The sequence below is a fragment of the Rissa tridactyla genome, chromosome 6 (genome assembly GCF_028500815.1).
Source record: "Rissa tridactyla isolate bRisTri1 chromosome 6, bRisTri1.patW.cur.20221130, whole genome shotgun sequence".
Taxonomy (NCBI): Eukaryota; Metazoa; Chordata; class Aves; order Charadriiformes; family Laridae; genus Rissa; species Rissa tridactyla.
Window position 1 is genome coordinate 43,138,336 of NC_071471.1, and position 27,226 is coordinate 43,165,561.

A 27,226-nucleotide genomic window follows, 5' to 3' on the forward strand; every position below is an offset into this window, starting at 1 on the left:
CTCACTTCATTTCCCTGTTGTAACTGTTAGGACACATTTCTTTCTGTTCTTTGTGTAAGACCACGCGGGATGAATTAGGTTATTTTTCTCTTCAGAAATAATAATTGATTTAACGTGTCTTTTAGTTTTTATTATCAGATCTAAATATATTTTACTCTTATGCTTTTGTAGTGTGATTTTTTTTGAAGAGTCACGGGCTGCTTAAAAAGTAAGGAAGTAATAGGTTGTTTTTGAGACTATGGACTGCTGTGTCCTGCTCTTCTAAAAGACGAATTTGTAGCTCAGAGGGAATGGCTACAAAATCATTGATTTCCTTGCTCACTGTATATAACTGACTAAGACTAAAGCTAAGGGGGACTTTATCGTGTCTTCTTACTTTTTTTCATCTGAGGAAAAAACTCCTAAATAATAGCTTAATATTGTTTAGGTTTGAAAATAAGAATAATGAACCACTGGAATAGATTTCTAAAGCAAGAAACTGATTCATCATCCTTTGGAGCCTCTAAATGGAAATAGGTTGTTACTGAGTTATGTTACCCAGTGCAGTAAAACTTGTTGATCCTGGTAGCGCTCACTTACAAAGTATAATGGGTAAAATTCTGTAGTTTCTATTGTATGTTTATAATAATTCCTTTAAAAAAATAATATACATGTATGGAAATTCCATTTGGAAATAAGACATTAAATTGCCTTGCTTCTCTTTCACAGCTTACACAGCAAAATTAATAATACTGAAGCAAATCTCAAGATGACTTCCATTAAGAAAGAGAATTTTTGTGAGCACGATGTGAAAAAGCTAGAGAATATTTGTCAGCAAAATTATTCAAAAATATCTGTGGAAGTTGGCACGAAGCATGTAAATTTGCCTCAGACAGGCAGCACGTGTAACTGGGAGGCTGAGGACAAAGATCCAGTCTTGGACGCAGAGCCTGTGAAGGGGACACAGTCTGGAGACCTCTTTAAAAATGCCAACATCGATCAGATGCACAAAACTGGCAAGCAGACTCCGAGAGGCTGTGAAGAAAGCAGTGACAATTGGACTCAGAGGAAATTATCATCAGCCCGGTCTTTGAAAATGGGAAATACAAAACTTTCTTCAAAAGACACCGAGACGGATGGACAAGTGGCTTCATGCAATTCACGGAAGCTGAAGAGTTGCAATTCTGTCTGTTTAACGGGTGAACAAGAAGAAGGGGATGTAGTTCCGGAAAGTCCACTTTCAGATGCTGGTTGTGATGCTTGTGTATCTGATCTTGGAGGTCCTGGGAAACTGAGCAAATGTCAGAGTAGTTCAGGGGATTCACCTGCTTTTGAGAAAGAAAGTGAGCCAGAGTCACCAATGGATGTAGATAATTCTAAAAATAGCTGTCATGGGTCAGAGGCTGATGAAGAAACGAGTCCGTTTCCTGATGAGAGAGAGGAGGTTAATATGTCAAAATCCATAAACAAATCTTTTAGAATCCAATATGGGAATGCTGAACTGGAGTCAAAGTCACATTTTTCTGCCAAGGGCTGTGAAAGCTTTGAGGAAGTAGATAATTCTGTTAAAGAGGACAGTCTGCATACAAAGTCGCCTGGGATCTCTCCTGCTCCCTCATCAGATTGCAAAGGTGCAAAACAGGCTGTGAAGAGAGACTCCAAAATCACTTCTCACTTCATGAGGATACCGAAGATTGAGGAGAAAAGGTAGCGTTCTGTCTGCCTCTTCATCTGTCTTTTCACTTTCTAAAATTTTCCTCTTTGATGGTAGCACTTTGGAGGCTGGATTGTATAAAGAGTTTTGAAAAATGTATGTTAAGACACAACGAAAACTTCGTAAGCTTGAAGTAACTTATTTTTAATGTGACTACTTGTGTTTCTTTAAAGGATATGTTTGTCCAGTGCAATTGTTTTAAATCATTGAGGATCTGCTAAAATTGGGAATTAAAGACACTGTAGAAAGTTCTTTCTCAAAGAAGTGATTTAAGACCATGGGATTTTTAATCCTTGAAAATGAAAGGTGGTGTGGGAGTGCTTTATGGACTGTAGCTCTAGCATTCTTTATTTCATTCAGAATACTTGAGGAAACTCGTGGTTTCTCGGTTGTTTAGTTTTTTTTAGTTTCATCTGTCAAAAATATTGAATCTATTTGAAGCATTAGTGCTACTGATGCTTTGATTGAAATAGATATGAAAAACTTCATTTTTGAAAGCAGTTGTAGAGATGTGTGTGAGGGGTTTTTGATTTTATTTTTTTTTTCGTTCATAATTTTGGAGAGAGAAGGACTGGTGATAACACACTACAGCAATGGAGGTGGAAGCCCTGACCATGACCCAGGACTGCGTATGCTAGATGTTGTGTAAGGACAAAAGGATAATCTCTGCTCTGAAGAGCTTAGATTTCAGTGGGAGCTGAGAAAGTGAATAAACAACAAAGGAGTAAGCAGAACCGAGAGGACTGTGTGTGTTGGTGTAATGAGCGATTATCTCAGTAGACTCAAGGCTTTAAAGTAGGGCAAGAAAGTAGTTTTGCATATCTTTACTGGGAGGTCCTTTCTGGATGTGAGAAGCAGCACAAACCATACCTTTCAAGGAACTGAAGAAAAGGATGACGGAGGGTGGGTAATTAGTGGCGGGAGCCTGTATTTAAGAAATCTTAAGAGATGAGTAGGCTGAGAGTGGATTTGGAAAACAAAAAAAAAGGCAGTTCTTAGGAAAAATGGATAGATGAAGAATTTGCTAAAAGTAGTATGGAGAAGGGGGTCATAAAGTTTAAAATGTTGGGTTTAGGGAGTACTGTTTTCACTAATTTAAATGAATTGTAGCAAAGCAGCAGAGATTGAGGCTTGTGTTTGTCAGTGATAGGGCATGGTGTGTTACAATAAATCCATATTTGATAAGGGAAATTCATGCAAAAGTTTCGCTGTGTGGCTAGATGGGAATCCTAGCAGTGCTCTGCAGAATAATTAGTAAGGTAGAGAGTATGGTCTGTAGAGACTTTTTTTTTTTTTTTTTTTTCTTTTTGGGACCTAAACAAGATAATGTGAAGGTTATAAACCTCAGTGCCAGGCAAAATAGTGGTGTTGTCTGTAGTGCTTGAAGGGCAATTAGAAAACCTTAAAAGCTTTCCTCCTGGTTTTCATTAGACCAGGTCTACAGCAGGTAATAGAGTGGCTCAGATCTTAACTTGCAGAGAAAGAAGCAGTAGTGCATCAAGCAGGCTTCAATCATCAGTAATGCTATGCCAGAATTACCCTTTGGCTCTCAGATGAGCACAGTGGGCCTGTACACAGCATCGTGCTGATGCGGCTACACCGTTTGTGCATGATTGGCTAGGTTGAAGGCATCGTCTGTGGCTGGCATGTGCATAGATGCAGCAAACAGGTTGGACAACATCTTTATCCAAGGGTGGAGTAAGTTTGCTAAGGGGAATTTAGAGGTCTAAACAGTACCTCAAAGCGTGTGCTTTTAACTTGTTTTGCATTTTACTCTTGAGAACTTTCTCTTGCATGAGAAGCATCTGGTGTGTTACATCAAATATACAGCAGGTTCAGACTTTTCTTCCCCCAAATATCTCAGATCATTAAAGAGGATTAGATCCTCTGCTCTTGCATGTATTTGAATTTTGCAAGTGTTTTTTGGATTCCTTTTAAATTTCTACTTCCACTGCAAATATTGTATGTCTGGCATGAAAAATATAACCGTAGTGAGAAAGGGTGATTAAGAAAGTTATCTTTCAGTTTGAAGAAGGAATATGCACATCTGTGCATGCATACATGTTTGTTTTCTAACAGTTGAGAAGAGGCTACAGAGGGTATCCTGACAAATGCCACCAATGAGTGAGTCTGCTGTCCCTGGATAAACGTGTCCTGTTGGGAAAGAGCATGACTCTGCAGAGGAGAACCCTGCCTTGTTAACATATTGCAGTTCCGTGAAGGTGTTTGTAAGTCTGTAGAGAAGAGTGTTTTGTAGACACCACGGACCTGCCTGTGTTGGGAGGAGGAGGTTGTTGGTGGTGGGAGTTTTCCCCAAACAAAGCTTTGGCCTGGGGCCACAGCAAAAGCTAGCGAATAAACTGACTGTGATATAAACGTCATTCTTGAGCGGAAGTTCAGGTATTTGCCTACCAGGTTTTTCAGTGTAAATAAAATGTTTCAAATTTTTTTTTTATTTTAACAGCAGAAAAGAAAAGTGTGAATTCAAACCCCAGAGGCCAGGAAGGAAGATTCCTAAATACATGCCACCTCCTCTTCCAACTAATAAGAAATGGTTTGGGACACCGATTGAAGAGATGAGAAGAATGCCTATGTGTGCGGCGCGTCTTCCTCATCTGCGACCCTCAGCCAATCATACAGTCACCATCAGAGTACGATAATTCAGTGTATTACCCCAAATCAAATTTCTTACTGAAATGTTTAATAATATGAAATGCCAAATGTTAGTCTTATAGTATCAGCAGGTTGTGGAAATCTTTCTTTGCTGTTCCTTGCGAGCAGACTGGGGCAACTGATTTTCCTGAAAACTGGCTTTTCTGATGCACAAAATTAGGATATTAAGATCCAGAAGAAACGTGATTATGATTTTACTACCTCTGGCTTGTTAGGGACAAGTAATTCTCTTTTGCATAGGTGTGTGTACTTCCTTGACTGAGTTGTAAAGTGTGGGAATTTAAATATGTCTGCAAGTAAAATTTGTACTTCAATGTTTTTATGTTATACTTTCATTTTTAATATGATTCTGGTTTGGGTTCAAGATATACAAAAGGCTCAAAATATGAAAAAGACAAAGAATGAAAAGGAATTTCTAGCAATTTTACTGCTGCATTTTAGATAAAATCTAATATATTTGCCTTTAATTCTTTGGAGTAGTATGTAGTCAAATTATTGTTGAAATAAAACATGTGACCAGAAACCTGTGGGGTCATGGATAAATCTCAAATGAAAGAAAAGCACATTAAGTTTAAATGCAAGTTCTGAGAGAATCAGTGCTGCCAGAAGGCCCTATAGTTGATTAGATACTTGAATTCATAAATGAGGAAGTATTTAGCTGATAATTGGACATAAAATAATTGCATGCATTACCTTTATTTCAGTGTGTTTCAAGAGGTCAAATGACAAGGTGGTTTTCTTTTCAGCAAGTATAATGTAAGAGTAACGGATGAATTTTTTTGTTTGTAACTGACTGTCCATCGTGTGGTTGGTTTGTAGCTTTCCCCTTTCCAAAAAGTGTAGCTGTAGATGAGAATTTTTTTTCACTATGTTTTTGCTTACTTTATATTCTTCCATTTAAAAACTTGAAAGTAGAGTCTGAGCTTTTTTTCCCCTCCTTCTGTGTTGCAGGTAGATCTCCTAAGGGAAGGAGAGGTGCCTAAACCTTTTCCAACTCACTACAAAGATTTGTGGGACAACAAACATGTTAAAATGCCCTGCTCAGAACAAAATTTATACCCTGTAGAGGATGAGGTAAGATAAAGTACTTACACTTGTGTAATTAAATAAGTTTGTTTACATATAGATGAGTTTTGAGTTTACTGCTTTTGCTCAGTTAGAAAACTGTGTGTAGGGAATTGGAAAATCAAATACAGGAACATACCTGATCTGAAAAGCTGGATTCTGGGTTGTGAGCAGAAGATTTTTTTTTTTTTCTAGTAATTGATTTGATGGTGTATGTATTTCTGTACTTCTATGGAGTATAAGCTTATACTTTGTATAAGTCATGTATTTGTATACTTACACGTTTATATGGTTTGGGGTTTCTTTTTGTGAAGCAGTTTGGGATGCCAACAGATGTGAATGAATTTATAACCACATTCTGATTATAATATTCTGTTAGATGTTGCTGATAGATTGAGGTGTATCTGTCTGCTGTTCCACTAAAACAACATCGGAGAGATTAGAGTTGGCCCTGCGTGGTTGGTTCATCTGGTATTTCTTGTCACTGCTTGAGACTTACTTAAACATACCCACTGAAATACTTTTAGACTGTGGTGAATAAAATGAGCAAGTGTGTCCTTACTCATGTGTAGTGAAGACAAGTATCAGTAAATCCTTGATCTGAATCTGAAACAGATAATTTTTGTACCCTCTAGGAAATATGCAGTCTCTTCATTTATCAATTTTACAGATGGAATATAAAATGAATTTAGTTGATGTTTCAGAGATAGTGTTGATAAGATCTTGGTTGCCAGTTGAGCAAGATGAATTGTCTCTACCCTTGTGGTAGTCTCATAAGAGATACCATTGTTGCTTGCAATGGGCAATAAAGCTTTCTGTTGAGAAAAAATATCACAGAATGTCTTAAATTTGGGTTGGTACAAGTGTCAGCCACAGCAGTATGCTTTTATAATCTGTGCCCTTATTGTTCTTAATATTACATTTTTATGAAGTTGGTTCAGTTTGTATTTTTGAGTTGTGGATTTTATAAACTGTGGTCATGTTTTATCTACAAAATCCACTGTCTTCACAAGGAATGGACTGAACATTATTTGTCCTTCTTGAGATGGCACGAGGAAGAGTTCTGCATATGTGAAAAAGAGCTCTTTATGAATTTTGTGAATGCTTCAATTAAAAAGGAACTCTTAAGGAGGTAAAATGCAGTGGACTAGAAGTTTCAGAAGTACTTTACGGTTACTCAAACTATGTAGTTTATTTTTAAAGAACTTCACAAATAGAGCAAAGTTTATTTAAAAAATGTGGCAAGGAAGACAATTATTAGTAAATATGTCTTTCTGTTTTGGATAACTTAATCTGACTTTGGTTTGGGCTTTTGTTTTAAAGAATGGAGATAGAACTGCTGGAAGTCGATGGGAACTTATCCAAACTGCCTTACTTAACAAATTTACTTGCTCGCATGATTTGAAGGTAAGCTTGTCAATTTGAAGTCAGGTCTATATACATATAAGTACATTCAGGCTCCCCGTGTACTGGTAGTGATTCTGGCTCAGTCCTATTTGTTTAATCACTTCTAAAAATAAATTTTTAAATATTTGTGCTGTTCAAGGGATTCCCTAATGAATTAAGGGTCTTAATTAAAGACTCTTAAGTTTTACCACTGAATTTATTAGGTATTATTAAAATGAATTGCCTTTTCTAAGGCTGTACAAAACTGTGTTTGTCCAGTGGTATCTACTAGTTTGTGGTAAGTGTAGCATGTTGGCTTTTTCTACACCCAGATGGTAGGACGCTGCACAGGTGAGAGAGTTTGAAACAGTGACTGTTCCTGCCAGTGTACTCCACTAAAATTGCAACAATTCAAGCTGCTGACAAAAATCTGTAAATTTTGGAGACTAATGCGCTGTTGATAACTCTTGTAGTTCTCATTGGATTTTAATGTGTTGTGATTTGGAGCAGCTTAGAATTGCTATTATGTTTTTTTTGTGAAGAATAATGTGATTTAGGTTATACCGGAAAGACAGGGAAGGAGGAGGATGCAAAAACTACAGATAAACTTTTAACGCATAAACAGTATTCCCCAGCAACTCATGAAACTTCCCTTGATAATTCTATTTTATTTGGCTTTTTTTTGTGAGAGTTTTTTAAAGGTGGCTGGTGTTGTAAAGGGCCTATTTAATTTTGTTGTGGCTCTGATTTTAAGTTCTTAAACTGGTAAAACTTCTGCTATGTTGCTGAGGGACACTTTGGTATTTTTAAAGAGAGTAAGCATGGGGTGGGGAATGTTGCGCATCGTAGGCAGATCCAAGCATGCCTTGTGTTGTTTTGTGCTAGGAGGAAAAACTTGTAGACTAAAGCTTATTCAATGCTAAACCTAAAATACAGGATTCTGTATCATGGTGTTGCATCATATTAATATAGTTTTATGGATTTTTTTGCTAGGCCTTGTAACAGGTTTTAGCCACTAGATGGTACTGTTCCTTCAAATAGGACATTTCATAAAATCATTTTTCTTCTGTTAATATGTATCTCTAAGGCTTATTTTGTTGTGCTCTTTCCATAGGAGGCTATACTGAGGTACAACGTTGCTTATTCCAAGAAATGGGACTTCACTGCTCTTACTGACTTCTGCGAGAAGGTAAACCAAGTTCATTTAAAATAGGAAGAAAAGTAAAACATAAGTGACTACTTTGTCTATACGTCTCAATGCTTTTGGCTTTATTTCTCTTTTCAAGAATAAAGGTTTTTGTCTATGTGGACAGTTGTTTGGCTGGTAACTTCATTTCAAATGATAATTATAGTTCATAAACTGGATTAATTTAAGCAGGTAATTTGGGCGCTTCAGCGACAACTAACGTTACTGAAGGTAAGGTGAGACATGCCTTTTCTCTGATTTATGATAACCAGATTTATGAATAAATTGTATTAATATTTCCAGTGTAATGTTTTCTTGCTTTAAAAAGTGTTGCTCTTTTTTTGTTCCTTTTTAAAAGAACTTTAATGTTACATTACAGTGGTGTTTGTATAAGCTGTGCTTTGCTGGTGTAGCAGTAAAATCTTGCTGTATGCTGAGATGATGAATTTAGACTGGAGCCTTGGAGAGGCTGGAGTCGTTTTTATGACTTTGTTACCTTTCTGGAAGAGAATGGAAAAGAAAAATTAATAGTGGCTGGCAAATGCAAGTTGGACTATTATTAATGTACATCTTGACTGACAGTCAGAAACTATGCTAATTAAAGCAGTATGGGAGATTAAAATGAGATGCAATAGAAGTTGTAATTGTCATTCCAGCAACTCAGAAGTGCTTTTAAAACACGTGTGCTTTCTTGGGAGGGGCTTGCTAAGCTGTGTTAAGGTTCAGTGGAAACTAAATTTGATTTGAAGTTAATTTTGTTAGTTACGTATGTTTAAAATAGATATCTGCTTAGTTCATGTGGTCAGAGGAACTGTTCTTTCTAATGCCTATTTCCGTTGCTTATAGACTACTGTTTTACAGAATGAGTTTTGTTTTGCACGCAACACAGTATTTTTATTACTGACAGAAGGTGCCTATGAAAATACTGGTGGTATCATATTTGCTGACCATGAGAGCTGCTGTGTTTGCCTGTCTTGCCAGTCTAGTGCTCCTTCCTCTCATCTGTGGGGTCTCTCCATTTTTCAGGCTGTCATGGCTGGGTGGTAGGGGCTGTGGACATCTGCCTTCTTTGCTCCTGTTGACTCTTGTACTAACCAAAAATTAACTTGGCCTGTTCAATCTTGTGTTATTAAAGAATACATATTTAAATTATTAGAATGTTTTAAAGTACAAGCAAACTATTTATTTAAAAATCTGACTCGGGATTGTACCAGATTTGCATCATATTGCTACAAATGCAACTGACCTTGTTCTGATGTGTTCATGTCGTGCATTTGGGAGTTTGGAAACTATGGATGATTAGATTCAGAGATCGTTGACCAGGGAGAGTAAGTAATACCAGTTATCTCCAGAGAAGAAAGGAACAATAGGGAAATGAACTATGTATCGGGCATCCATCTTTCGCTGAGGGTGAAAAGGCAATTTCTGTCACATGGGAATGATGATTTATTTGTGAGGTTCCCAGATGAACGGAGGAGAGATGTTTCAAAAGATGGATTTTAGACCAAGGTGGAGTGTGCAGCAGTATGTTAAATAAGGAACAGTGAAACAGTGTAAGACAGTGGCTCCTTGTAGACTACAGGAGCAAAATTTTACCCTGGCTTTGTTTGTTGAATGTATTGAATTTAGTGAATAGAACATGCGGAGGAGTTACATCTTGTAGAGACATGTTTAAATCTTTTCTGTTTTTAAGGGATGCGTGAATTCTTCAAGTTCTGTAAATTAACAAGGCATCTGCTTTCAAAGACTGTTTGCAGTCTGCTTATGTGAGCAGCTATTAAGTGAAAAGTGGAGATCCTCTGTGGAAATGACCTAAATATACCAGTGAAGTATAGTGGTGAAGTATAGTTTTTGAAGTTACTGTATTTGAGAGTTAATGAATAAGAGTTTACCATTGGTGTGTGTATTTTCTTGTTTATCTTATGGTTTTGAGGGAACAGGGCAACTGTTTCAGGTCACATTTGAGAGGGCTGGTTGAGAGGAAAGCTGGCTTGAGTACTCAGCCCAAAGGGAGGGGCAGCAGCTCAACAGAAGGAGAAATAGTCATAAATATATATTAAAAGATTAAAACAGAGTCTGTTATCCTCAAATTTCTATTTTTATTCTTGGGCACTATTGACTTCCAATACAGTCTTAACCAAGAATTCTGTGGTCTGATTTACAAGGGAGCTGGGTCCACAAATCTAATGGTGTCTATTTTAGTGATTCATTAAAGGCCACTGTGTTCAGATATTACTTCACTAGGTCTGTGCTTGCTAAATTATAAAGTATCATTTGTTATTTTATCTTCTGATTCTGGACACAGGTCACCTTATCTGTTAATCTGTTAAATGCTTTCATATCAGTCTTGCATTGTGTTTCCTATTTTAGGTAGTTTCCTTCTAAGTTACGCAATCAAAATATGCATTATTTTTAAATCCTAGTTGTAAGATTCAAAGAAATTTCCTCGTAATAATAATTACCAGTTTCTTGGACTTAAGTTTGTTTTCCTTTAAGATTAAAGCACTTTTGGCTTTCTTAAGTAATGGGAAATAAATACCATGTATTTGAGCCAGGATTTTTTTCCAGAACGTACCTTGACGTGTACAGACTGACCAGTTTTACGGTTTGTCCAAAATGTTGTCAGAAGAGGGAGCCCTCACACTATTTTCAACAGATTCTTCTGGATGCCAGTTAAATTTGTACAGTGAAGTAAATTTGGGAGCTTGGATTGTTTTTTTCTTTTAAAAAGTTCATAGCACCTATCAGTAATGTACGTAAAGCTCTGGGTAGCTTATTTGCTTCAGATATCTGACAGTTTTGTTGTCCTCTATGGGATTTCCACACTGTTGTATTGATTTGTTTTGCCAACTGTTTGTTAATATTGGCAAACAGGTTTAGGATTTACTCAAGTTATTACTTAGTGCATGAAAATTATCAGTGCTAATGTTTTTCTTCTTACTTGCAAAATTCTTGTCACTTGTAAGTCATCCTTGTTTTCCCAAAACTTACCTAGGAGACAGACAGGAAAGAGGAAACAGCAAGCAGAAATGGAAACGTGAGGAAATGGCTGTGGATGGAGCTGTCTCAGGACCCACAGTGTGTTGTGGATGAGCTTTATTTATGTGAATGATGATAGGTTGGGAATTTATTACGTGCTTTTGATGAGCAGTTCTATGTACTGTAGTAGTTTTTATTTTTCCTTTTTGTAGATTTCCCCTCTCACTTCCAGGCAAGACCAAATTCTTTTGCTTTTTCCCAAGTGCATGAAATAAAAAGTCTAGTGAGGTCATTCAAGGCTTATGTCTTAGACTAATCTCCAACAACAGCAACTTTTTTTAAAGGGAGAAGTAGAGCTTTATCGTTTAAGACAATCACGCAGTCTGCTGCTGTAGATTGGGCCTGCTTGTTTTGGACATGCTTTGTTTTTATTGTGTTGCTTTAAAGTCTCTTAGAGCTTAAGTGTAATTCTTGCTAATGTTGTTTCATGAACTCTTCCTCTTTTTTCTTGCATCTGTCCTGAGGAGTGTTTAAATCTGAAAATGACATGACATTGTATAAGCAGTGGATAAATTTCTTTAAAGGTGATCCTTCTTTTAAGTTCAGTTTTAGTTGCATAGTATACAAGAACTTAAGTCAGCAGGGTTTACGTTGTGAAGCTTCAGGAACCTTCAGGATTTACAACCTCTGTCATCATTAAAATCTGGGCTCTTGAGGTAAACCAGTCTGTGGGCAGCCTCACAGCTTGTTTTTGACCTTTATAGTAGAGTTGTATCAAACTGAGTTATTTGGTCCCGTCTAAAACTTGTGAGATTCAGCAGCAATACTTCAGTTACATATTTTTTCAGTAGATTTTTTTATTCAGACAGACATTTTAAAGTGCCTGGAAGGAACTCAGCAGGCAATAAAACAACAATGGGTGCTGTTACTGCTTGCATGGTTTAATTTCAGTAGTCTTTTATACTCCTTTGAAACCTGGAGAACTATAGCATTTACATTATTTTAGTGTCATAAAACAAAGGAATAACTCTCACATGCTTTTCAGTTCCTACTTGCAAGTTGTGCAAGTTATAGGTGTTCTCATATGTTTCAGTAAAAGGAAAGAATCAGATTTAGTCATCTGATTTTTAACTACTCTTGCTGCTTTTATGTATGTGCAAAGCAGAGAGAGAGGGACTCTTGTTATGTATGCAGGACTGTTCGCATTTAGGATTCCCCAAATATTTGTGTTTAGAAAGTTACTTTGTGAAATAATGTCTGTATACTATACAGTGCTGAAAAGGATTAAATCCTATACTTGGGCATGTCATTAAAAGACAAACTGTCATCTCTGGTGATGACTCATGTATTGGAAATTGCAAATAGTTTAGACATAAGTTTGATCTCTTAAGCATAGACCGAAGATTGGAATTTAGGTAAATTTGTGTGATGTAGACAGTGATTGTCTCTGAGCTTCTGTGAGTCATCTGAAAAATGGATCACAGCATGTCTTGCAGATGTTCACATTGTATCCATAATTATTTTTATGTTTGTCTGGACTCTTTGAGCTTGATCATCTTGGTGGAAAGTTTGCATCTGTGAAATGGAAAACATACAATGAGCAGTCAGGAATGGTGTAAAGGTATGTAATAGTTTCCATATGACGAATGTCTAAATAAGCTAGGACTGTTTCATCTTTCCTCATACTTAAGAGAGAAGCGAGGAATGGGTATAGCAGTAGTGTCCAAAATAAATGTAAGAGAGGCTGAAGAGGAAATGGCTTTATTCTTCTACTACAACAGTTAAGGGACATCAGATGGGTGTTCCTAGCAGGTAAGGGTTTCAAAATCAGACAAAAGTAATTACTTATTTAGATACTGAATAAAAGGCTGTGGAACTCCTTGTCAGGGGATGTAGAGGAGGACGCTGTGTCTTTACATCAGGCTTTGGAGGGATTTGGAGAAATTTCTCGTAGAAGGATCCCATTGACAACTACACAGATACCGTGATGGACTCTGGAAATTTCTGAAATTATTTGCTTTTCTTGCTATTAGACTTTTCTAGGCATCTTTTGTTGATGGGCTTTCGTGAACTTTTGTCCATTTTTATATTGTTACAACTTCTCTGGGTTGAAGTTGAGAGGCAGAAGTGGCCTTGTCACATAGGCCCCATTGTGGTGTAGTACCAATATGAGATGTTGCTGACAGAAAGGCATGGGAATCTATACACTAGCCTTGTTTAGGAGGACAAAATAATACAGATAATTGACATTTTAAATAAACCTCAGTTGAAGGCATTTATGCCTTTTAAAATTTGTTTTTTCAGGAACTTTAATGTTCTGCAGAACTCTAAACCCTTGGTGCCTACTTGATGCAAGTAAGAAGACTTAAAGGGGATATGCTATCGCTGTCTTTACAAGGACACTCATTCTCCGCTGTATAATACTGTTAGATTTGGCTTTTAGTGTAGGAAGAAGCATATGTGTCTCTGCAGTGCTTGTTTGTGGATGTCTTGTGGTCTTTCTGTCTTTTGGGAAAGCTGATTGAAGCCAATCAGTCTATTTAATGGCCAGGATCTGCATATTTGCTGTTGATTCCCATATAAATTCAGCATTCAGGAAATTCTTTTCTGTTATGAAAGAAGCTGTATAACTTTTACACTTTGATTTTTCTGAGGTTGAAAGAAACATGATAATGCTCTTTAAAAAGCCCAGTCTCTTCTCCCGTCTATACTTAATTGCAGAGAAGAACCTTCAAAGAACGTACCAGACCACTTTATCTGTGGTCCTTTTTCTCCTTTTCCAGTCAAGCATGAGTTCACTGGTTTTAGCCTCAAAACTGGCTGCTAGCAGGTTTGGGGTTTTTTTATGGCACAAATCTCAGCTTATCCTAAAATCTGATAAAAAGCCATGTAGCAAGAAAACAAGGTCAGTTGCCAAGCTGAAAGAATATATTGCTATTTTTCTTCACCCTTTAGTTATGCTTTTACATGATATAGAATATGGGCTGTTAAAAATGTTTGCCTTACAATTACAGCTTTGAAACAGGATTAGAAAAGGAGTCCCATTCCTCCCTGCTTCTTTCCATTAAAGTTTGCATGACGATCGTACTTCTGGATGCCAGATCCTTTTAGAAGTCCAGAACAGTCAGGATATGAAACTTTGTTATTGCCTACTTTTACATGCAAGTGTCTACCCGTAAATTTCTAGAACCTCATTTAATACTTTTTCAAAATTTTCTGTAAATGTCACTTGCAAATACATAAACTTATTAATATATAATGTACAAGATAAATATGTAAATAAACTCATTTATAAATACAACTTTTTCTATTTTCCATAAATATCACACATCCACATTACAGATGTTTTACTCTTCCGAAAGTCTGGTTTACTTTTCTTGAAAAATAAAATCTAATTATGGTACTAGAAATTATTTTTCATTTGCAAAATTCCTTACTATTTAATTTTGGCCTAGCAATATTCATATGGATATGTGCACACACTTTCTAAGGTAGCACTTTTTTTTTTTTTCCTACAGCAGGTGTTCTGCACAGATTTCAGAATATAGGAGGAGTGGTGGAGCATATTACAATAAGTGTTGTTTCTGTTAGTGAATGCTTTGCACTTAGGAATAATTAAAATAAATAGAAGAAAAGCTCTTATATTTCACTGAAAAAACCTAAGAAATGTGTATTATTGAATTGCTGAATTATGTTGTAAGCCTAGTAAAACCTAGGATATATCTACAGAATGTGCTTAGTGTGTTTTTTTGGCCAAACTACAGTTTCTCATTTGAATGTATGTTGCTACGTAGCATACCAGCGCATTTTGCCTGAACTTGGTACTTTCAGAAAATGTCAGATAGAAGTAATTGAGTTAAGATGGAGCATATTAAATGTTTGAGAACTGAGCAGAAAAATCCGATGTGCAAATATTGTCAGTATGTCTGCTTCCTCTCTAAGAAGAATTGATTACGTTTTGAGATCACTGAGCTGATTTGAATGAAATTAAGAACTGTCCTGTCAATGAAATACTCCAATTACAAAATTTTAAACAGCCACAGAACCACAGAGCCTTTAAGTGTGTGTGATCTTAACCTTAATAACCTTAATTTAATAACCTTAAGAAATTTTGCAAATTAGCTGGACAATTTTGGAAATCATGCTTTCATTTTTTCCCCATTATTTCAGTTTTTCATCTGAAAAAAGACTATAAATGCAACATTTGAAGGTGATGCGACTGTAGTATAGTCTAGTTGGATTATGGTTGAGCTCTGGATTTTCACTCATTTGAAAAAGACCAAATTGTTTAAGAACACCCACTACCGTTAAGTATGTGCATATCTTGGGAGATTTGTATATTTTAAGAAGGCTTTACCCACTTTTGTCTCCTGCCAGGTCTTATGAACCATGTCAGTCTTTCCTGTATATTCTGTTGTTTGAATGACCTGCTTGAAAAAAATGATTGCTGTAATCAGTGGTGCTGGAATAGAAGGAATTTTAAAGTACCAAATTGTTCTGGTGACTGGGTTTTTGATAAATCATTTTTGTAATTGTCTGGACAGTACTAACAGAAGTGAGCCTTGTACAGAGATGTCAGCACTACAAATGTAGGCTTTTAAGCAAGAAACAAAATGTCCCGAGGCTGAAAATAGCCTATTTGTTGCTCCTTGCTGGATTTCATTTTAGTCCAGATGTTTTCAAACAATTTTCTTTACATCAAATTACCTTTTTAGAGTCTAAACTGAAAAGGTCTTTTGAGTCTGCCATGAAGGGTTTCCTTTTCACAGTAGCAGAAAGGAATTTGTCCCCATATTGAACAAAATGTGAGCTTTTCTGGGATGGGGGAATGTGCATCTTGTACACATTCAAAACATTAGAAGCTAAGCATTGTAGAGGGGAAATAGTACCGAGTACTGAATTACAGGCTTTTTCTTAGTTTTCTGTACTTTCTCAGCAAAACAGTTGAAGATGTTTTAAGTGGTGTTTTGTAAGCACCATTGCGATGACTGTTGCATCAGACTGTTGACTCAGAATTACCAGGGAAGGTATATCTACGTATACCAGGTGTAGAGTTTTAATTATATTGTGTCTTAAGTGTTTGTGGATACGTAATGCTTTGAGACAATGTAAAGATACATCCTGAGGATCTCTTCCATAGTTTTTCATTGTATTGAGGACATTCCTGTTTAAAAAAGAGAAAAGAAAAAATCTAGTAAATATAAATGTTATGGTTTCAAAAGCTATATTTTGATTGTTGCTTTATTTGTTTTGCTTTGGCAGTAGGGGGGCTGATGAACAGATTTCTTTGCTTCCATTGTATTATGTGTAAATTATCGTTTATCTGTGCTCAACTGTCTATCCCAAATGACTAGGAGAAGTTTCTTTTGGTTGTGGTGGCTTTCCTTAGCTGCTTTGTGCCTTTAGATTTATTTTTTTCAGTATCTGGAGCAGTTAGAATAAAAAAAAAAAAAAAAAAAAAAAAAAAAAAAAAAAACCACAAAAACACAACAAACCTGATGATGGCCAAAGCTTTCAAGGGAAACACTTTCTGAAAAAGTGTACCTGGAAGTAGGGAAGTGATAAAAAGGCATTACCGTTGTTAGGATGACTGTGAAGCCATAAATGAAGTGTATTGTTACTATATTCCCAATTCTTTTCATGCCTTTTCATCTGAAACACTGAATTTGTTTATATTGCTTCCTTTCAGAGTTTGTTATTAGTTGCCACGCATTCCTTAAAGAGCAGGTTTGCAAGGTTGCAGAATGTGTACTCTGGAGATGGTCTGAGGGTCTTATATGGCCAATATAATCATAATTACTGGTTATTTTTCTCAAGATGTTGGTAATTTTGAGTCTATGATTCTGACAACTAAGCAAAAAATAGGCTATAGATTTGTTGAAATCTACAATGATGTTGTGTTGTCTTTAGCTGATCTTTTTCCCCTTCTGTTTGTGCTTGACTTTTTTTGGTGATGTTAAAGAAAATACAGTTTTCATAAAAGCAATAGCTATGTTGTCTCATGAAGCTTTTAGTGCCAAGGATATTGGTTTCAAAAGTGGTTGAAGAAATTTGTAGTTAAATCTGATAGCGTTGGAATGGTTCTACACAATGTTTTTTTAGCAGATGTTTTTAAAATCACAGCAGCATTAAACATCTTCCCCCCCCCCCCCCCCCCAAGTACTGTGTTTAGAGAGGTAAAAGGTTTGAATGAACCTGGAAATGGATTGTTTTCACCCTTAGCTTGTGTCATTCAGAGGAAAGATACTTCCCTCCCTCCATGTTACAGCCCTGTTGTAGAAACAAGGTCATTGTCCTTTTCTGCTACTTTGTTCTTCCCAAGAGTAACTCAAAAGTATTTAGAAAGCAGTATTTGACTTTTTTTTCCCAGGACTCCGCATCGCTTCAGAAATGTTTGTGATTCTTCTACGCAGTAATAGAATTGCTCTGTAAGAACGTGCAGGTAGACTCTCTTGGTGGCACATAGAGAATTCACCCATTGGTAATGAAAATGATTGTGGTTAGATTTACAGTACCTTAGAAGAACAAACCGGGCTTCTAAACCCATTAAGAGGAGATGGCAATATAAATATACATTTTTCTCTCAGAGTTTATTTAGCATATTGAAAAGCTTTGAGAATAAAGCTGCCATTGTTAGGGATGATACACCTGAGAGATCATTCCAGGGTTGGATTGGCAGAAGACGCGAATGAGCCTTCAGGGAGAAAAAAAAATTAAAGAAAAATGAATTAACCTCTGCCTTGTAAGCTGTCTTCCTTTTTTCTTTTGAAGTGTCAGTTTGTGGTTTTGATAAATGTCAGAAACATTCTTCTTAAATAAGATTCTTCTCCGCATAATCCAGTGTTACGGGCTTTTTTTCCCCCCCCCCCCTTCCCTCCGAAGATTACTTTGTCCTTCCTCTGGTTTCTAATCAGACAAGTGCTCAAGAAATGGGATGGATTTGACAGCTAAGTGTGTTTCCTACTGAATTAGTTTTGTAAGGGAACGAAAGGAGGCAGATGAGAGTTTATTCTCTCCTGCAGTTTTGGAAATTCATTAACTTAATAAAATGGGAACTAAAGTCCGTGCCCCTGCCTCACTGACCCCCGCTTTTGTTCTAGGTTTTAATCTTGTATATACGTATAGTATGTTATGTTACCACAAAGAATCTGTTTTACGTAGGCATACAAGTTAGCAGGCTGCAGCCTAGTGTCTCTGTCTAGGTATCAGATACACTGATAGTTGCAGCACAGTGTATTTAAGTAGAATTCATCTACTCCTTGTCAAGAAGAAAAGGCTTTGTAAAGAGTATGACTTAGTGAAGCTTGTTTTGGCTTTTTGGGGGTATATTAAGTTAGTATATTAGTTTTCAAAGTCACCCAATAAGAACTTGTTTAGGCTTTTTTGGTTGGTTTTTTTTTTTTTCCAGCTGTTCCAAATAACAGATTGAGAGAGTCTGCTTTTAGGATTCTATAATGTTTAAGAGTGCTTATGATAAGGATTAAGGGAAGAGAGGGAGTACAGGTTGGCTGTCTGAGGTTGGTTTACTTTCAGGTGAAAGACTTAAATGTCATAGACCGTGGCTTGGTTGTTTTATTGGCGCTGAGGAGCTCTACTCATGGATCTAGACTCAACCATCTTTAAGTGTTACACAAACAGCATACAAAAAGCATGCGACTTCTGTGACAGGAGAACAAGTAATTAAGTACATGCTGCTCTGGAAGGAAGAGAAAATGAAGACAATATTGCTTAGTGCAATAAAGGAACAGCCACGTGTTGTGATTGCTTAGAACACTCAAGTATTTGTATAAGTGTCTCAAAGGAGAGTCTTAGCTGGAAGGGAATAGTGAGGGAGATGCTTCGGGATGTCTGGGAGCTTCTGTGGAATACACTTAAAAAAGGAAAAAAAAAAAAAGTGTAAAATTAAAATTGTTACTGTTATCCAAAAGTGCACAAGACCCAATATCTTATAGAATAGTGCAAGAGCACAACTGAACTCTTACATCTCATTTGACAGTGAAATGGCAGCCTTTGGAAGGGGGGAGGTACAGTCTGTGTATTGAATGAAAAAAAAAAAAGCACTATTTTAAATGCTTATGGGTGGAACAAGACTGTTAACAGTCTTAAATTAAGCCTTCAAAAACAAGTTCCTATTGTCCTTGTTCCCCAAATAGATATTTTTTTTTTTACTTTTTTTCAGTTTTTTTGCTTTCCCTCTTATCCTCACAAAAATTGCAAAATTACAGAAGTTGATCAATTTTTTTTTTTCAGGAGACTCTTCCAAGTTGTCTTAGGGTTCATGGCGTGTTCCACCTGCATATTCCTTGCAGGTGGCACTGAGCAAATCTTTCTCTTGGTGAGAATGTGAATAGTGTTGCTTTGTTCACATATCTTTCTTTGTTATTTTCTTTGAATTGCAGACTTGAAGGAGGTTTAATAATGATGTCATGTCTAGGTAGGCTATATATGTCCTTATTTGCTACGCTTCTATTTGCAACCAAGTTTTTCAGCTTGGAAGTATTCATCATGTGGATCTTCATGCTCTGTAAAAATATACAGAGATATTTTTTTGAGACAAATTGAAGGTGGTGAAGAAAGAAAAAGAAAAAAATTATTCCTGAAACTAGCAGAATGAACTAACTATGGAGAGAGTACATAGAAGTTATGCAGTTTGTCTAATTAGTTAGGAGGCTATTACTGCCTCTAACATTATCTTATGTTAAAATAGTTAGGAAAGCTGTTACTGGACAGGCAGTTCAGTATAGTAGCTGATGCTACAGAGCACTTACAAACTAAAACTGAAACAAAGTAATTCTGAGAAAGTGCATGAGGCTTTAGGGCGGCTGGGAAGTAAGAAGTCAGAAGGTCAAAATCCATTAGAATTTAGGAAATAAAGTCTGAAGGAAGCACTCTGTTTTCCCCCTTCATCCTAAGAACGTGATTCAGTTGGTCTTTGTCCTGCCACAGAGGTTAATCGGGGGAAATAAACCCAAACAAATGGAAAGCATTAGGCCATTGGTGTCTTAGCGTGCTGGTTGCCTGTTGGCGTGATGGCTCTGCCTTCCCACATGATAGATAGAGCTGTCTGAATTTGTGTTCGGTGTGTGCACTTTGTTTGGTTTGATGAGCTGTCAGATTTAGATTTAAACTCTCTAGCATCACTATCACCCCATGCTACCTCAGATCCTTCTTATTAGGACTGTCAGGCACACTCGTTCATTACGTTTTGGAGGACTGGTTTATAGTGACAAGAGGCCATTACTTATGGCGGCGTTTAGTCAGGCCTCTTTGCTGCAGCATAGATGTTCATTTTGCAAAATTGCAATGCAAGTTTGGCCAAGAGCTCTTACCTCTGCTACGGCTCGCTGACCCATTTGCATCTTATGAATTGGAGCCCTAAGTCATGTTCATTTAATCAGTGACTCCAGTGTAAATACTGATGGAATCGCCAAATGATTTCTTTGGCAAAAGACAAGTCATGCTTTGCAACTCTGATTCCGTGTACTTTTGCCTTGGGTATAACCCCTGCTTTTATTTCATTCCTAAATAATTTTTTGCATGATTGGAGAACCATGAATAAAGTCAACAATATATTTTTATTTCAAATCCTAAAGGAAGCTGCAAAGGACATGTACGCGTAATAAGGAAAGGAGAAACTGATCAAATGTTTAAAAAAAAATTGCTGTGATACTTAATGTATTTTTCTTTATCAAAAATGGTTGACAACCATTTTGTATTTTAGAATTCCTTAAGTTATAAAATAAATGTAATTTTTTTTAACAGTGGAAATCCAATCCTTTCTCTCAACCTTTACATAGTTGTAGCCTTGAAAAAGATTGCACCCAGCTAAGAAGCACATTACTGAATCAAAACAGGCTTCTTTTACTAGGAGATTTACTTCAAAGTGATGTGCTCGTAACAGCTTCATACTAACTAGAATATTGCTGCTTTTTCAGTGAGAAGAGTTGCAATGGCTATGTGCCTTTGTAGCCCTTTGAGGGCTGTGACTGATTCTGTTTCACCTACCACCCACCCAGCACAACACCTAATAATACAAAGCTTTTTGGGAGGCTGGTTCGACTCATTAATGCAGAGGATGGCTACCCTCCCTTCCCTCTCCCCCCACAAGTTGTTTTCCTGTAGTGTTAGCAAGCTGAAGGATCTCGCGAAGTTATCAGATGAACATGGGAACTAGTGAAATGTGGTGTGTGTATGTGTTTGGGGAGATAGAATGGCACGTCCCTCTTTCAGCAGCAACAAATGAGTAGAACATGTTATGTGACTCTAAATACGCTGGATTTTACATCAGTACAAGTCACGGCTTCCTGAAGAGAGTTTCCTTCCAAATAAATCTTCATTTAGTTCTGTGACCAGGTATTCTCTGTGCGGTTGCTAGGTTCTCCCAAGTTGGCATTTGCATCGTGGGATGTCTGTCAGATGTAGCTGTGGTGTCAGCACTCCACATCCTGGAAGCCTTTTACTTTCCACGATTGAGTGTTCTTTTTTGCTGGTTTCAAAGTCTGAAAAGGCTGTCACAGATAAAACCAGGGTCTGTGTCGCACTGAGCGTAGCTGAGAATATGCAGTGACAGTGGTTGGCCTACAAAGCTGTGACTGCGGTGGCACGCTGGTTTAGTGGTCAAAAGAGGATGAGGACCAAGCAGCCAGGGGATTGCAGCTGTTCTTTTTCACAGAAACCTCATAGGAATGGTACCTGTACAGGAAGAGTCCTTGGGCAGAAAGGGGAAGTTATGATTACATGGATGCGGCCATGACTCAAGTTACTTAGTTTTTTTAAAAACGTGAAACAAGGAAGGGTACGTATTTCTGGCTTACTGCCACTGTTCAATAATGTGTGATAGCCGCAAGATACGAATGGGAAGCACAGGACTGAATAGCTCCCCAAGGAGTTATTTTTAGGGAGAAAGTTTATCAGGGAGAAAGGCTTTTTTTGTTTGTTTGTTTTCTGTTGTTGTTTTTGTTTGTTTTTTTAAATAAATAAAAAAAAAAACAAACCAGCACCTGCAGTTAAACAACAGAGTTCTTGGATTACTCACTGCAGCAGCTATTTTGTGAAGTTGTAACATTTCTGGGAAGAAACAAAATATGTTTGAGCTTGAAACTATTGATGCGCATCCCTGCAATATCTAGGAGACCTTTGCCTAAATAGGGGAGTATTCAAAACAGGGATGCTTAGGCTGCCTGGTGGTTTGATTAGAGAACGATGCACAGTTAGGAATTTCTTGGCAAGGTCTATAAACTTAGCACTTGCAATGATCATCTTTTTAAAGTTGTGGGGTTCTTTAAGTGATTTCTCTTGTGAAAATGCAGTAACTTTTCACAAAACAACAACACTTTTCACAAAAAAAACCCCACCTTATTTGTTATTTACATCTAGGAATAACCTGCGTGAAGTCCAATGAGAACACTTCTGGTTGCTAACAGCTTCAAATTCTCAGGTTTTCATTAGTGGAGGTTTATTAAAAGTCATGCATATCAATAATGTAGAGAGGAGTGTGTGTTCTGGTGCAACATTAGGAAGGTTAAGGAGAAGTAGAATTTCAAAGTTTAAGAAGTGAACTTTGTAGTTACACATTTCATATCAGAGCTGAGCTGTGCAATTGCTAGCCCTGCTTCTGTTTTGTGAAGAAATTGTCTCATACTATTATTATATTGTTTTCAAAGGAGCACGAAGAAAAGGTTGAAATCTTGACAGCTATGACAAAGTCCAGTGCCATAATGTGTCACCAGATAAGTGATACTGTATAGTCTGTGGCAGCCAGCAAAGCATAGCAGCCACTATTTATATGTCAACTTTAAAAGAGAGGAAGTGTTACCCAAAGGGGACAGAATATCAGAATTTGACAGTCTGGTAGACATCTGAGGTTAAATGTCATCTTTTGAATAGATTTAACTTACATATTCATTTTATGTATTGAGATATGAATTCCAGCCTTTAAATGCTCATTTTGTTACTTTATGGCACTTAAAAACATTGTGCCTAAGAACAGAGTTTCCTGGAAGAGCAGAAGGTGTTAAAGGTTAGGTCATGATTTTCAATATCTGACTTATACTGTGCAAATATGTAGGTGCATATGCAGCCAACATCAGGAGCGAGAGATGCATCTTCTTCATTTATTAACCTTAAAAAATAAAAATTTGACTTTCAGCAACAATTTGTGTATTACTTGGATTCCTCCTCTGTTATATCAAATGATTTTCATGTTTCCTAAGCTTGCTATTCTTTGAAAGTTCTTTTTTTCAATTTAAAACTTTAAATTAAAACCTTGTTTGTATGTCTCTGAGCAGCATACGTAATGTGTGGAAACTAACTGTGTAGGTATTGGGGTTGTTTTATTTTCCGTGCTTCCCTACCATAAGTTTGCCCTTTGAGCATTTGTTTGTGGTTTTGTTTTTTAACTTCCTGAGTACTCTTACCCCTTTATATCACTTGGAACGGGAGGGAATAGAGCAGAGATACTTCTGTAGTTATTTTAATGATCTTGGAAGAACAGAAGTTGTTAGCCTTCAAACAATATTTCCAGCTTGGCGTTTATGGGGAACAGTATGCTTTGAATTGAAGGCACCGTATTTTTCCTCTTCTAAAGAAAATTGCCAGTATCTTCTTTACATTCTGAAGTCTGTGTGAAACTTCCCATTGAAGTGTGAATTGCAAAGCTTTGATTATATGACTAAAAAGATCACTTTCTGTGATTTCACAATTAGTCTTAAGTGTTGCAGAGACTAAAGTTGATAGTAAATCCAGTTATTTTCTAACAGTTTTACTTTAGAATGTTATTTAGTTTTAAAGCAACAGTTTCAGAATTTTAATGATTTTAAACTAGAAACCGGTATAAGGTAACTGTCTCAAATACAGATTCCCTGGAATTAAGGGAAAGAGGAAGGCAGGAGGATGAACTGTGACCTTTGTCTTCTGTTCCCCAGCTGTAGTGCAAGTTGTGTGTTCTCTTCTGTCTGCTCTTTGCCTTAAATGCAGCATGCAAACCTATCAGCCAGTCACAGCTGGTACCTGCATCCCTAGATCGGGGGGGGGGGGAACTGCATTGCTGCACAGGAAGATGGAGAATGTGCTTTTCTCTCCTTGCTCTTTCTTCAGCCCATTCATATGGCAGAATGTGAGACATTTGAGGATATGGCATGCTTTTGTGCCATTTTGTATATTGCAACTGCACTGCTTAGTGTTGTTTTTCGTTTCACAACCTCCCATTCATGTGCTTATCCTAGCTTTTCTAAGAGCATTGCCCACCATAAAGAACCTTTTGCACTTTTAAAAATAGGTATTTAATACATGAATGGGTGTGTGGGTGGGTTCATCTAAAGCTTGGGTACCTGATGTTGACCTCAGAACTGGCAGTTGCATCTTAGAAGAGAGATCCTGGACTTCCTTTGAATACATTGGGTTTGGCAGCCAAACACGTCAGCAGTGGGCCAGACAGCGTCAGGAAGGGAATTGAGAACAGGACAAGAAGGGTTTGATATGACTCAATCTTGACTATAAAAGCTTTGAGAAGCCTTGTGAAACGTTGGTGTACTCATTTTTTTGCGTGTCTCTCCTCCTCAGGAAGAATGTTAGAGCAGGTAGAGAGGGGCAGCTAAGACTGAAAAGATTACAGCTGGGACCAGGCAGGCTGCATCCATTAACATGTAATCCAATGGCTGTAGTTCTTGAGGGAACATGGTGAGGATGGACAGCAGAAAGTGGCCAGGCCTGCATGCTCTTCTTACATAGCATTTCCTGTTGCTGCTGCTGAGGACCACTGATCTCACCCAGCGGTGCCTTTCTTACGTCCTTCACAGGAGAATGTCACAGGTGCTTGTCTTGGACTGTGACCTGAATATGAAAGTTAATTGAATCGTTCCAGTGCTTTTGTGGTTAGGTGGTGATTGCTACCAGTTGAGAATTTGGTTCATTGCATTGGAAAGAGTCAAATGATAACTTATTCAAGGATCCTTTGTAGGGCATTTGGTGACGTGTTTTCTCAACTGCAACTCTTGAGAGTTGTTTTTGTATTTCAATTTCTGTATTTCAGTTCAATCATACAAAGATGATTAGGGGACTAGAACACCTCTGAAGGAAAGGCTGAGGGACTTGGGTCTTTTCAGTCTGGAAAAAAGAAGGCTGAGGGGGAATCTTATCAATGCTTATAAATACTTAAAGGGTGGGTGTCAGGAGGATGGGGCCAGGCTCTTTTCAGTGGTGCCCAGCGACAGGACAAGAGGTAATGGGCACAAACTTGAGCATAGGAAGTTCCACCTAAACATGAGGGGGAACTTCTTTACTTTGAGGGTGACAGAGCACTGGAACAGGCTGCCCAGAGAGGTGGTGGAGTCTCCATCTCTGGAGACATTCAGAATCCGCCTGGATGCATTCCTGTGCAGCCTGCTCTGGGTGACCCTGCTCTGGCAGGGGGGTTGGACTTGGATATCTCTGGAGGTCCCTTCCAACCCCTACCCTTCTGTGATTATTGCAAGGTAAAATGCAGTGAGGTACTACTGTAAAAAATACTGCAGATTTGCCTGCAGCTAGTAAGACCTGTTTTTTTTTCTCTAACATCTTTTAGATGGGTCCTGTTTTCACAAACTTTTCATGAAATCAATTCTGAGGTAAAAAGCCTTTTTTTTTTTTTCTTCTTTTCATTTTAACAGGTTCTTGAAGATGCAGAGGCTCAACATTTGTTCCAGTCCATTCTTCCTGATATGGTCAAGCTGGCGCTCTGTCTCCCTAGTATCTGCACCCAGGTAAGTAAACACAGCTGGCTAAGTGCTCCATGGCAGACCACTTATCTGCGAACTGTAACTAATGGCTAAGGTCAAAATATCAGGATTATGTTATGTTCTTAATAGAAGCTATACATTTTGTGTTGAATGTAGCTGAGGCCTAGGGAGCAGAACGAACAATGCACATCTGTAATGATATAATAGAATGTAAAAAAATATCTCTCGCTGTCATATTTTTAGCCTGAACTTCAGTAATGCTTCCCTTTCTATATGCTGGAGTTGCTTCTTGCTTTTCTTAAATTACGTGACCGTGAAAACTTTCAGGTTTGAAAATCACATTTATAAACTGAAATACAGCAGTAATCTTAAAACATCTGATTTTTTATCTCAGAATTTTTTTTTAATCCTAGCATTTTCATTAAGCCTTTGTTTACTTGGGACCATGTTTTATTCTAGTTAGAGCATGACAATACTTGCGCACATAGAAACCATAACTAATTATTTTATTGTTGTTATGGGAATAGTTCTGTAGGTAGTAAAGCTGCTAAAAGTGAATAGGACTGATCAAGGAAATGAGGAAGTACGATAGGTAACACATTAGCAGGGTAACGACTCTAGCAGGGTAACGACTTCAATTTGTAAGCTCCTTTGTTACAATTTTCTAAATTGATTTTGTTGGACGGAAGCAGGGAAAATCTCTCCCTACTTTGTGATGCCACAGGGGTCCTACAGTAGATCTGTCATTTCAAACAGTATGAATATTTCTTAAAATTTCTTTTACTAGTCACTTGATGGGGGAAGCTTTTGAGAATGACATTTCTCAACAGAAAGTCAAGCACAAGACTTGCAAGTTTGTGTAGTTAATACCTTTTTATAAAAATGCTGTACTGTTAGGCAGTGTAAATTGTCAAAAACTTTCAGACTCATTTTTTTGGTTAGACATAAAGCTAAATTTGTTCCAATAAAACATACTGTCCAAAACATGCTATTTTTAATAGGCTTGTAGAACTTATTGGAGAGAACTTCTCAGGTTTTTTTCTCTGCCTCTAGCCGTGTGACTTTAGACATCATAATATAGCTTGTTAATTAAATAGCCATAAGACAGAATGAGATTCAGTGAACGTGAATGTAGTAGTTATAAGAATGAAGGAAGACTTGTTTGTTTTGTGGAGTAAACAGGGATGTGTCTAAATTAGTAGCAATTTCTGTATTCACAACTAAAAGGATTAAAATGTAGCTGCTTAGCTCTCCTGGAGCTCGGCTAATGATGGTGGCTGAGAATATTGGAAGAGGTGAAAACTGTCTTCTCTTTCTCCTGACAAGTGGGTTTATTGTAATTGTTATTGTACTTCTTAGCAGTCAGAATGATCCTCCCCTCTCCCCCCCGTAGTATTATCACATAATTAAAAAAAATAAATAAAATGCCATGAATGTGGTGAGCAAAAATTCCAAATCAGGAAGCTAAAGCCTGATAAAATGTATGACGCTTCAGGGTTTTTTTTGTTCCCCGACCCCTTTGTTTCTTTT

The 27,226-nt window shown here is 37.3% G+C and overlaps 1 protein-coding gene across 2 annotated transcripts in view; it reads left to right on the forward strand.

Moving 5' to 3' along the window:
• PARG (poly(ADP-ribose) glycohydrolase) overlaps nucleotides 1–27,226 on the forward strand; it is a 75,926-nt gene that overhangs the window by 5,121 nt on the left and 43,579 nt on the right. The window contains exons 3-8 of one of the 2 annotated variants that reach the window (XM_054205310.1): nucleotides 709–1,686; nucleotides 4,161–4,344; nucleotides 5,318–5,440; nucleotides 6,755–6,838; nucleotides 7,932–8,006; nucleotides 25,628–25,720. In XM_054205310.1, the coding sequence (XP_054061285.1) occupies nucleotides 709–1,686; nucleotides 4,161–4,344; nucleotides 5,318–5,440; nucleotides 6,755–6,838; nucleotides 7,932–8,006; nucleotides 25,628–25,720 (1,537 nt within the window). Of the gene's footprint in view, nucleotides 1–708; nucleotides 1,687–4,157; nucleotides 4,345–5,317; nucleotides 5,441–6,754; nucleotides 6,839–7,931; nucleotides 8,007–25,627; nucleotides 25,721–27,226 lie in introns of both variants that reach the window. The other variant, XM_054205309.1, reaches the window with a different exon arrangement.